This window comes from Leiobunum rupestre, chromosome 11 (genome assembly GCF_980474605.1).
Source record: "Leiobunum rupestre chromosome 11, qqLeiRupe1.1.hap1, whole genome shotgun sequence".
NCBI lineage: Eukaryota > Metazoa > Arthropoda > Arachnida > Opiliones > Sclerosomatidae > Leiobunum > Leiobunum rupestre.
Window position 1 is genome coordinate 37,238,336 of NC_143394.1, and position 13,067 is coordinate 37,251,402.

Here is a 13,067-nt window from a genome sequence, read left to right on the forward strand (position 1 = left end):
GTCTAACCACTGCCGGATTTACCTATGTGCTAAGTGTGCTGCAGCACAGGGCCTCGCCGGGGCTAGGTTTCCACTCCCCTCCAATAGGTTTTACCACAAATAATAACCTATCATTGAAGACAATAATAATGAGTCTAATGACATGGGATTGTGGACCACATTGAAGCACGATCAAATATCATACTGGATTGAGAAAGGTCAATCGGAATGCCAACACTGGGAAGGGCCTTTTACGAATTCAAAACGACAATATCAAAACCAAGCCAGATTCTGCGCTAAGAATTTATTTTACTCAACTAAAGTAAATGGAGAAAGATATACTCGAGAGTGGCTAGTATATTCTCCCACCAAAGGAAAGGTATACTGTTTTGTGTGCAAACTATTCTAAAACCCTGGCAACCAAACTACCTCATCTACACCTTTCAATTCTACTGGATTTGATGATTGGACACACACTATTCTTGTTCAAAGCCACGAGAATTCTAAAAATCATATGAGCTATTTAGAGGTGATAATGAAACACTTGGTTCACCAAACAACGGCAACTTTCTCAGATTACTAGAATTAATTGCACAATTTGACCCTTTTCTGAGCGCTCACATTAATCAGTTCGGAGGTAAAGGCTCTGGTAAAACATCGTACTTATCCAAAACTATATGTGAAGAGCTAGTCCCGTTGATAGCTAGCAAAGTTAGAGAATCAATACTAAGCGACATCAGCGAATCGGGATATTTTAGTATGTCAGTTGATTCTACTCCTGATGTGTCCCACGTTGATCAACTGACTGTTATTGTTAGATATGTATCTCCTAGAGATTGGTTTCCAGTAGAATGCTTTCTGGGTTTTCTTGAACTTAAAGGTCATACAGGTGAAAGCATGGCTGCGATGATATTTGATTGTTTCAGAGAACTTAAAATAGATTTCCGTAAATGTAGAGGACAATCATATGACAATGCTGCCAATATGGCTGGAAAATATAACGGTGTCCAACAAAAAGTTCTAGAAAAGAACCAGTTTGCAATATTTATTCCATGTGCTGGACACGAGCTGGACATTCTCTAAATTTAGTGGGAAAAGCCTCGACGCGGTGAATTTCTTTGGCACAGTAAACGAGTTATATTGTTATTTCTCTTCTTCGACGAAATGGTGGGCAGCGTAAAAACGGTTTTGCCTGCTCGGTCAAAAGTCCTAAAGTATTTACCTAATACAAGATGGGAGCCTCACGCGAAAGCTACTGTGGCTCTTAACGAAAGTTATGCCGAAATTATAGAAGCACTTAGTAAAATTTTCTCTGATGTAACTGAAAAAGGAGATACTAGAAGACAGGCTGAAAACCTCCTAGAAAAAATGGAAGAATTTGAATTTGTTTTCATGCTTCACCTTTGGACTCAATTACTAGATCAATTTCACAAAGTTAGCAAGGCTCTTCAAAGCTCAAAAATTTTCATTGAGCACGTGTTCAAATCTCTACAGCTCACTGTTGCCGTTCGTATCAAAGAAACGGACTGATTTTGATGAAATTGAACAGAAAGCAAAAAGTACACTACCGGATGTAATTACAAATCAAAAAAGGCAGCGTGTGCGAAAGAAACAAAACAACGATGGAACAGCATCCGAAGCCTTAGACGAACTTTCCCCAAAAGACAAGTTTAGAATAAAATCATTTATTCCTGTTATGGATGCTCTTGAAGCCAACCTGAATAGAAGGGCAACCGTTTACAAAAATGTAGCTGACAATTATTTTTCATTTTTGGTAAACCTACAAGCAACCAAGGAACAATTAGTTTGTGGGGTCCAGATTTGAATGCAAGAATATTCAAAGGACGATAACCTTAGTTTAGTTGATTAACTTTTTTTTTTTACCTACTGCCAAAATGTCGATGACCTTGAACCATGTCTTCAAGGTCATCAAAAAACAAACTCGAGAACCGTAAGGGTTAGAAAGTTGGTTCCAATTAGAAACGTGTTCCACGTGACTTTTTAAGTACACAAAGTTTTTACCTGATCGGATTTGACCAATAGGAAGCCCAGAAATGCTAAGGATGATAAATTTGTCGAATAAGTAGATAAGTCCATTATGAAAAGGGATAAAAAAAGCTAAACCCTATAGCTTTTTTTATCCCTTTTCATAATGGACCAATCTACTTATTCGCTAATTTTATCATCCTTTGCATTGCAGTCCATAGGTGATTCCTTTTAACAAGATAAAACTAGACATCCACCGGCTTTATCAGAAAGTATATATTAGAATAAAACTGACAAATTAGAACCATCCAAGTTTTGTTCTTTACTCAGTTGCAACTTATATTCTCAATAAATTGTAGATATTTGAGCAGTCTGGTCTTTTGGCTTTTCCAATTCCTGAAGATTGTATGGAATGTTCGTAATTAATATTATCGCCGCACTGGTAACCTTTTTCTGTTGACAGTTCGTCGCTACTAGTACGTATTACGGTTGATGGTATATTCTCGTAAAATGGAGAACTGTTCTTTGATTTTCATGAAAACTTAATGATTTTTCAAGGTAATAGAAATCAATGTTAAGATATTTATATCACTGACCAAGAATTTGGTGTAGCAAAATGATTTTACAATATATTAATCTGATCAATTATCTAACTTTTGTTTGTTTCTACATATCTATCAATAACTCGGCTTCAATTCAAGTAAATTTAGTATATTAGTTTATAAATCTTGCACAAAGCAAATACACTCTTTTTTATCGCAGGATGGCCCCTCGGAAACGGTCATATAATACACCATATTTAAATGAACTATTTGTGTTTTAAAATTAACCTGTCTCTTTTTCTAAGAAGGAAATAGACACAACCCTTAAATGCTTCAATTAAAATCTGATAACTTATACTGGTACTTGGTCGGCTAGTCTGGTATCTAGAGCTCAACAAGGTGCTCCCTCCGGAACAATCGGGTTTCCGAAAAGGTCGTCGTGCCACTGACAATGCGATTCGTCTCGCTACTGCGGCCAGCTGCGCTCTGGCCTCCAATAAGCATTGTCTAGCGGTGTTCCTGGATCTCAAAGACGCATTCGGGAGTGTCCACCATCGCGCGCTCCTCTACAAACTCCAAAGTTTTGGCCTGGAGGGCAACCTGCTGCGGTGGGTTGAAAACTTCTTGGCGGGTCGCATTTCTCAAGTTCGCGTCAACGGTGAATTTTCGGCAACTTTCCTGGTTCAGAGAGGACTTCCTCAGGGCAGCGCCATTAGCCCTATCCTATTCAGTGTCATGCTGGATGGGATTCCTCCGCTCTGCCCAAAGGCGGTTGATCACGGGGAGCACGCGAATGACATTGCCGTCTGGACCAGCGGCTTTCACTGGGGGAATCTTTTCCGGACTATGCAAGTCGTTCTTGACAGGATCACCGACTACGGCGCAAACTGGGGACTAAACTTTCAACCTCTCAAGTGCAATTTTATGACCTTCTCTCGCGACAACGTCTTTCCGGCGGCCCTCACTTTCACACTGGGCCATCAGCCGCTTACTAAGGTATCCACCTACAGGTACCTATAGGTGGTCTTTTCGATGACCGTCTCTCTTGGATTCCCCATATCGAGGACCTTTCCTCCTCTTCGATGAAGAGACTAAATCTCCTGCGAGCGGTTTCGGGTACCCAGTGGGGTGCAGGTCGTAAGGTTTTGCGGCTTCTATATACACACCTGGTACGCTCCCCTTTACGCGTCGGCGCCCGCTTGTGCCCTCAAGAAACTAGATAAAATTCAAAATGCGGCCCTTCGAGTCATCCTCGGGACTCCACCGTCTTCTCCTATCAGTTTAATGGAGGCCGAAGCGGCCATTCCGCCCTTAAGCAACAGGAGAGACTATATGGACCTAATCACCCTTGCTCCATGTGGGGCGGCGGACACTCCGGATTTCTACCGCACTCTCCTGCGCCGGGACCTTGCTTCCTTGGAGATTTTGGAGCATCGCTTCCCAAAGAACAGGTTGCCTTTTCTACTTAGAGCTTGGCGCCTGGCTCAGGCCTGCAATCTTGATTGGCTTTTCCACGTTACTAGTCGACACCTTGTCACTGCGGCGACCCCACCATGGACCCCTCCGTCGGCGACCATCATCTCGCGTTGGCTCACCAGTCCTAAGGATGACAATAACTCCGAACAGTTACGGCAACTGTTTTTCGCAACTCTCGAACCTCACGCGAAGGACGCGATGGTTTTCTACACGGACGGTTCGGCTTCCCCCGATTCAGGGGTCGCGGGTGCTGCCTTCGCAATTCCCTCCCTCAACATTGGTGTGGTTAATTTAGTGGACTCAGGTCATCCTATCAATCGGGTCGAGCTATTTGCCATCCAGATGGCTCTCTCCTACGCGTCCACACATCTGTGTTCGCCGGTAGTTGTCTGTTCCGACTCTAAAAGCGCACTCATCCAACTGCTAAGTCGGTCTATGGATCCGGTGGCCATCTGTATCCAGGAGCTTTGCGATAATTACCCGTATCCGGTTTCTCTAATCTGGTGTCCAGCTCACGTGGGAGTTCCCGGAAACGAGACGGCCAATCGTCTCGCCTCGGTCACTGGGCTCCAGCGCCCTTCTAGAGTGGACTTCCTCCTCCCGTCTACTCTTGTAGAAATAAAGAGTGCTTGTCGTCGTACTCTCTCAGCTGAGTATAGTACGGACTGGCAGACCAGTAAGGAAGTGCGGCCTCTTCGTGAGACAAAACCCTTTCCTGGCTCTAGTACTATACTTAACTTGAAACTCTCGCGCAAGGACGATACCCTTCTCTCACGACTAGGTTGTGGTCGCCTTCCCACAAACGCGACCCTACACCGGTTCAACCTTAGTGTGACGGCCGCTTGCACTCACTGTGGAGCTATCGACGATGCTCACCACATCTTACTCACCTGCCCCTATCACACTGGGCGTCGCCCAGCGCTGGTTTCAGCGCTCCAGAAGCGCAATCTTCCGAACACTCTAGTAGGAGTTCTTAAAGCAGGACATGGAGGTCATATGGACATTATTATTGCCACCTGTGCTATTTCTAGTCTTTTACCCGAACTTAAGATAGGTTCTGACATCTCCGCTGCTAAATTACACTTTAGCAAGCCCTTTGAGGTTAACTTCCCAAGCCGCACAGAGGCAGAGGTGAGGTGGTCTGTTTTACCGATGGGTCAAAGACTGAACGTGACTTGTAGGTAGTAATGTAATCAGACAATGGAAACAGTTTCAAAAAATAAAAACATTTAATTTAAAATTCAGATATATTTACATCGTTGAAATTATCGTGAAAAGCCAGCAAATTACAGTGAGCATCGTTCTTTTATACATTGAGTTAAAGATAAAAATAAATATCTAGGTTTTTTTTAGGTCATAGAGAGGTATAAAAAACTTATAGTAAAAAATGTGTGCGATTGCTTGATTTACGTAAAAATACAAAAAAAATAAAGAAACCAAACATTCCGACCACCTTGAACGAAGAGCTTCAAATTAATTATCTAATGGTAGCGGACACAGCTTAGTGATTGGTCGTTTGATTTCGTTGTCCGAAGTCTTGACTGTTACGACTCGCACGCATTCGTCTGCACCTTTATGGGTTTTAATTATACGACCCATTTTCCACTTCGTAGGGGCTGTGTTCTCGTCTTTAAGGAGTAGGAGGTCGCCGATGTTGAGGTTGGGTTTACTCCTTGTCCACTTCGGTCTTTGTTGAAGACGAGCTAAGTATTCGTTGCTCCAGCGCTTCCAGAAGTGCTGAAGTAGCTTCTGACTCAGTTGCCAGCGGGATAAACTGTTGATGCGCTCGGATATTAAGTTTGGTTCTGGAATTGCTGTTAATGGGCCTCCGATAAGAAAGTGTCCCGGATTTAGAGCAGTTAAATCCTTTGGATCTGAGCTGGTTGCTACCAATGGTCTTGAGTTGAGACAGGCCTCGACTTGGCACAATAACGTCTGGAATTCCTCGTAGTTGAGAGTGGTAGCGCCAACGACTCGCTTGAGGTGGAACTTCAACGATTTGACCCCCGCTTCCCAGAGTCCTCCGAAGTGTGATGCAGCAGGAGGGTTGAAATTCCATTTGATTCCTTCTTCCGCCGACCAGTTTGTGATTTTGTGACTACTGGTCGTACTTGTGATGAATTTAATAAACTCTTTCAGTGCACGGTCAGCTCCAATAAAATTTGTTCCACAATCACTGTAAATATTTGAACATTTACCCCGTCGAGAAACAAATCTCTTTAATGCAGCCAGGAACGCCTCTGTAGACATGTCGCTCACTAGTAAAAGATGAATTGCTCGGGTACTGAAACATGCGAAGAGCGCCACATACCCTTTAAACGTTTTTTGGCCTCGTCCCTTGAGGACTCGAAGAAAGAATGGTCCGGCATAATCGATACCACAATTGACGAACGCTCGTGCTGGATTCACTCTGGAAGACGGCAACGATCCCATTAATTGACTAGCAGTAGCGGCTTGTTGTCATACGCATCGGACACAGCGTCTGACGTGAAACCGGACAGCGTCTCGTAACCCGATGATCCAGAACCGTTGTTGAAGGACTGCAGTGAGAAGCTGTGGCCCACCATGCAATTGTTTGATATGCTCGTGATTTATGAGTAGATCGGTTAGCTTGTGTCTTCTTGGTAGTAGCATAGGATGTCTTTTATCTGGAGATATATTCGCATGATGTACTCGAATTATGCTGTACTTGTCCAAGAACGGATGCAACGAACGCAGTGGACTCTTCGATGGAAGTTCCTTGCCTTGTCGAAGATGTTCGAGTTCCTCGGGAAAATGCTCCTGTTGTGCTACTCCGATCCAACGTACGAGAGCGGTTTCACGTTCTGCTGTAGTGAGAGGTCCGATGATTCTTGTACTTTTAGCTTCCTTGGGAATTTTGGCGTTATTCTTGAAACGTAAAATATATGCTGTGACATTGACCAGGGTGCGAAGAGACGAGTAGTTGGAGAGGATTGAGTTTGCTACTTGGCAGTGAGCCACGACTGCACCGAGAGGTTTTTCTTCAAGGCTGCATTCTTGCGGCTCCGTTACTGGTTTCTCTTCCTTTGAAGATGTGAATGGCTTCAGCCACTCTGGTCCATGCCACCATAAAGGATGTTGTGCCAATTCAGTCGCATAAAGTCCACGAGAAGCGCAATCGGCAGGATTGCTCTTTCCAGAAACGTGGTGCCAGTGGACGGTAGATAGCGTATCTTGTACTTCCGATACTCTATTAGCCACATAGGTTTTCCATCGATGAGGCGACGATGTCAACCACGCCAACACAATTGTTGAATCAGTCCAACAATAGATATCAGAAAACGTTTGCTTCATTGAATCTTGAATTAGTTTGATCAATTTGACAAGAAGGACAGCTCCACAAAGCTCCAATCGTGGCAGAGTCGTTTTCTTCAAAGGGGCGACTCTGGTTTTTGCTGCAACTAGTTGAATGAGTATTCGTCCATCGACAGTGATTGTTCGCAGATAGACCGCTGCGGCGAATGCCTTTTCAGAAGCGTCGCAAAAACCATGTAAGCTTTGGACTTGAGCATCCGCTTGAGAGATGTAACGCCGAATTGTTAATTTCTCGATTTCTGGAAGTTTTTCTCGAAATGCGTGCCATTTCTCGACCAATTGAGTGGGTAATTGCTCGTCCCAGTCAATCTTGAGTTGCCACATCTCTTGAAGTAGAAGCTTAGCGAGAATCGTAATTGGTGCCAGTAAGCCAAGCGGATCAAAAACCTTCGCAGTGTCGGACAAAATGGTACGTTTCGTAATCAGAATTCGATCTTGAGGAGAAGTAACTGAGAACGTAAAATGATCTGGTGCTGGTGTCCAAAGTAGCCCCAACGTCTTTATCATTTCGTCGTTGTCAATTTGTAGCGGTCCTTGGATTTCTCGTAATTCGGGTGGAAGAGATTCCAATAAGTTTATATCGTTGGATGTCCATTTCCGAAGCTCGAAACCAGCATCACCCGTTGCTTTTAGTAGCTCTGTCTGAAGTTTACGTCCTTCTAATGTCGTCTGAACTTCTGTCATCAAGTCGTCCATGTAAAAATCTCCCCTTAGAGCAGCGGCCGCCATCGGGAGATCTTGTTGAACATCTTGAACAAGTTGTTGTAGAGTTTTGGTAGCCAAGTAGGGAGCAGCCGCTGTGCCGTAAGTGACTGTGAGTAATCGATATTCTTTCAGTGGTTGCGAGGATTCTTGTCGCCAAATAATTCTTTGCCAGTCTGCATCAGCTCGGTGTATTAAGACTTGACGGTACATTTTTGCAATGTCGGCGGTCATAACGATTGGAAACGACCGGAACCGAATAAGTAAATTGATTAAATCGTCCTGTAGTTTAGGACCAACCATTAGGATATCATTGAGAGACAGACCATTAGATGTTTTGGCAGACGCATCGAAGACTACTCGGAGTTTAGTTGTTGTGCTTGATTCCTTGGTTACAGCGTGATGAGGTAAATAGTAGGCAGCTCTGGCATCCTGGTTTTCAGTTACCAGTTCCATATGTCCCATTTCTAAGTATTCGTTCATGAAATCATGATATTGGTTATACAGCTTTGGATCGTTTTGTAGGTGTCGTTCAAGAAGTAAAACCTTCGGACTGCGGCCTTCCTTGAATCGCTGAGCTGCTTCGGATCCTTGTTGAACGGTAAACGAACAATGAACCTTCCCGTATGTTTGACGAGCGTACGTTCGCTAGAAGTTGCTTTCGCAGGATCTCTCTTCGGATGTCAGAATCCTTTTTGATGTTAATTCTTCTAATTCCCAAAATTTGGATAATTGTTCGTCCAAAGTGCAGGTATGAACCTTAACCAAGTGTAGAGCTGTTGGCGATTTTTCAGTGTTTAGTGGTCCATCCAGTGCCCATCCGAAGACTGTGTTGAACGCCACGGGAACTTATCCTCTTCCCATACGTTTCTCTTCGTGCACGATGTGGAAATATATGTCCGCACCCAATAGGACTTCGATTGCGCTAGAGATATGGAATTTTGCGTCGGCCAATTCCAGGTTTCTTAGATGTGGCCAAGACTTCGGTTCGTATGATACATTTGGAAGATTCTCGGTAATCTTGTTAAGAATTAATGCTTCGACCGCTATTGTACTGTCTTTTCCTATCTGGATGTCTAGTCGAACACTTCCCCGAGAAACACCGCTACCATTTGCTCCAATTCCACCAATAGAAACATTATAACGACTGCGTTTCAATTGAAGTTTTCGTATACCCTGTTCGGTATTGAATGTCGCTTGAGAAGCAGAATCCAATAATGCGCGAAGAGGTTTGAATTGTCCAGAGACTTCTTGGACTTGAATCAGAGCTGTTGGTAACAGAACCTGGTATCCGTCTGAATTTTTTGAGGAAGCTCGAGCTGGCTCTCGGGAGACATGCGTCTTGATTTCTGAGCTACCCGGAGTTGAATCTTGTTTAAGACGATGGAGTAATGAATGGTGTTTGAGACGGCAGATTCGGCAAGTTAGACCTTGACAGTCACTGCTCTTGTGATCAGGTCGAAGACAATTATAGCATACACCGTGTTTCTTGATTAGAGCTCAACGTTCGTCTATGGAGGCCTTCGTCAACATCGGGCATTTATAGTTGAAATGTTCTTCGGAACAAAAGTGACATTTTGACTTGATCGCCCCATGATGAGCGGCTATTTGTCTTCGTGCTTGAAATGACTCCTTGGATTTTACGACACCCGACGTAGTTTGTGCTGCAGCGGCTAACGCTCTAGCTCGTTGTTCCAGGAATTTGGAGAGTTCTTCATATTTTGGACGAGCTGTTCCTGATAAAGACAGCTCCCATTGGCGTCGTGATTCGGGCTCCAACTTATTCTTGACAATGTGGATCAGTATTGCGTCCCAGTGTTGTACCGGCTCTTGTAAAACCTTCATGGACCTGATGCATTCCGACGTTGTGTCAATCAAACGTCTTAAGGCAGTTGAAGATTCTTCTTTTAAAGCTGTCTGATTGAAGAGTCTTTTCACGTGAGCGTCTACGATTTCTCTAGAATTATGGAATCTATTCTTTAGAATATCCCAGGCTTCCACATAATTGCCGTCCGTCAATTGGAGTGATTGAATCAGAAGAGCGGCGTCTCCATATGTGGCATTCTTGAGATAGTGTAGCTTTTGAGCTCCGGATGACATCGAGTTGTTGTGCACTGTGGCCAGAAACAAGTCATGGAAGGGAAACCAGTCGATGCAATTCCCTCCAAATTTGGGTAGGTCAATGGGAGGTAATCTTATGTCGGCCGTTGGTTTGGTTGATGGAACAATGTTCATAGCTGCAGCTGCCCTTTGGTGCTTGACATCCCCCAGAAGAATCTCCAGCGTCTCCAACCTTGTTCGAAGTAAGTTATATTCCTCGTCATGATCGTCAAAGTCTTCTACTTTGCATTTAGAGGCGATGATGTCTTGTAGTATATCCAGATCTTCACATAGTTTCTGAATCCGGTTCATGTACGAAGTCATTGCGAAATCTGTCAAAGGAGCAAGTCCTTGTGATGGTTGTGGATTGATAGTGTTTTCCATACGTGTAACTTGACCCTTTATAGTCTTGCGTTTGGTAATTAGTGCGTCCATGGTGACCACGTGCTGATGACCAGTAGCTTGAATGCGTGCTGATGACCAGTAGCTTGAATGCGTGCTGATGTTTGACTACAGTCCTGAAGACTTTCAAGTATCTTACGTATAATGATTCCGGAACTGAAGAGGTTGATTTGTAAAGGCAACCACGGCGACGTATCCGGCTCGACGGACCAAAAATGAACGTGACTTGTAGGTAGTAATGTAATCAGACAATGGAAGCAGTTTCAAAAAATAAAAACATTTAATTTAAAATTCAGATATATTTACATCGTTGGAATTATCGTGAAAAGCCAGCAAATTACAGTGAGCATCGCTCTTTTATACATTGAGTTAAAGATAACAATAAATATCTAGGTTTTTTTTAGGTCATAGAGAGGTAAAAAAAACTTATAGTAAAAAATGTGTGCGATTGCTTGATTTACGTAAAAATACAAAAAAAAGAAAGAAACCAAACAAAGACCAATTCTGGTACGCTTCCATTTTCCAAGCAGAAATCTCTGCTATCTGTGCCTATTATTGTGTGGAAAAGAAGCATCCAAATCTACAGGGATAGTCAGGCCGGTCTTAAACCTCTTAACCAGCATAGTATCCCTTCTAAACTGGTTCTTAGCTGCTTAGATCTTCTTTCTGATCTTGGGATGTACAATAAGGTTCGACTTTTTTGGTTACCTGGTCACAAAGGGCATTATGGGAACGAGAAAGCTGACGCCTTGGCCCGGGAGGGTCCAAGAGCTGGGTTTAGTGGTCCTGAACCTGCTCTACCCATCCCCCAAAGCAAGGTTATAAAACGAACTAAAAAGGGGCCCCCTGGAATTCCGGGGCCCTATTTACGCCACTGATCGAAATTCTATCACGCCATGCTTTAGTCTCCGCGGTAAAAATGACACCACTTACTTGGTCATTGAATGCTCACCCCATGGCTTCAAACTCTTGGTAACAAAAGGCCTTGTGTACCTAGGTTGGGTTAGCCATCAAATTCGGAAACATATTGATGTCCCACGATGCTATAAGTGTGGTCTGGTGGACCACAGACAGTCGCGTTGCGAATCTCCAACTCAGTTTTGCACAATCTGTGCGGGAGAACATTCGTATCGTGAATGTAACCACAAAGTGCACCCATCATGCCGTAACTGCTCCATTTCCAACTCTACTAAATCCACTACGTTGCCGACCAATCATTTTTGTCTCAGCTTCCAATGTCCTTCTTATGCGAGGGAGAGCTCAACCATCGCAAATCCTATATCTGCTATGACTCGTCCCAGTAATAAATTTATCCCAGCTATTAAATTTCTACAACTTGTAGAAATTCAAGTTACAGCTAACCTCCCTCAAACTCTTTTAGAAGAAAAAATTGATATTTCACTAATCCAGGAACCTTACGTTTCTTCACAAAATTTAATTTTAGGTTTTCCGTTGACTTGTCGCATCTTCTCTGCTGTCCTTAACGCTCGTTGCGCTATCATTATTCTTCTTGACATATACTATCATTCCATTCGTTTTCGTGTCTGTTCTGTGTACGCGTCCCCTACTTGCAACTTCCAAAATTTCTAATCTGATCTCAGCTCGGTCGCTGATTCTTCCCCATCCTAGTGTGCGGTGGCTTTAATTCTAAACATCCCCTGGGGCTCGCCGTTTGCTTGTCTGCGAGGTGAACTTAGGATCAATTTTATAAATGCGGAAGACCTTTTTGTTATAAACAACCCCACGTCGGTTCCAACTTTCGTCAGCTCAATGGGTCGTTGCTGGATTGACTTCGGGTTGTGTTCGAGATCTCTTTACGACAACATTCTACACTGGTCCATTCTTGGTGTTGAATCTTGTTCTGACCATCGCCTGAATACGTTCATTTTGTCATCTAGCATAGGTCCCACCAGCGCACCAGATACATTTAGCAACCACTCGGTTGATTGGACCCTTTTCTCTAAAGCCGCGGGATCGGTCTTTGACAGCCTCGAATTGCCTACCCTCAACACGACTCAAGACATCGACTGTTTCATCTCAATCTCAACGCATCACGTCACCTCTATCTGCAATGCCACCCTGAAAAAAAGAGGGCTAGTTTTTACAAGTCAGTCCCCTGGTGGAGTGATTCTTTGGCTATCGAACGCAAACTAGTCCACGCTCTCCGTCGCCGTTGGCAATGTTGTCGTGACCCGTCAGCTCGAACTGATCTCCTCATGGTCTAAAAACGCGGTTTATCAAGGTTGCCAAACCGAAATCTTGGGAGTCATTTTGTACTTCAGTCGACGCTAATTGTCCCTTTTCTTTACCGTACAAAATTTGTGCCAACAAAATCAATTCACCACCCACACTTTCTACTATCTCCAAACCCGATGGCTCCCTCACTACACATTTAAAGGAAACGGTCCAGGTTATTCTGGATAATTCCTTCCCGGTCAACGTTTGCTCCACTGACAATGATTCATACGCAATTCCCTGTTAAAAATCAAATTGATGTATATTTTGTATATTGTAAATATATTAAATTTTTTAATTATAATAGAA

General features: G+C 43.6%; 1 protein-coding gene across 1 annotated transcript; it reads left to right on the forward strand.

Moving 5' to 3' along the window:
* Positions 1-1,143: 1,143 nt before the first annotated feature.
* LOC149922450 (uncharacterized) lies at positions 1,144-1,509 on the forward strand. Its single transcript, XM_090162297.1, has one exon. The coding sequence runs from the start codon at positions 1,144-1,146 to the stop codon at positions 1,507-1,509; it is 366 nt and encodes a 121-aa protein (XP_090018423.1).
* Positions 1,510-13,067: the final 11,558 nt, after the last annotated feature.

Excerpts from the sequence above, each read along its gene's own strand:
- LOC149922450 (XM_090162297.1), top strand. The coding sequence starts at position 1,144 with ATGGTGGGCAGCGTAAAAACGGTTTTGCCTGCTCGGTCAAAAGTCCTA.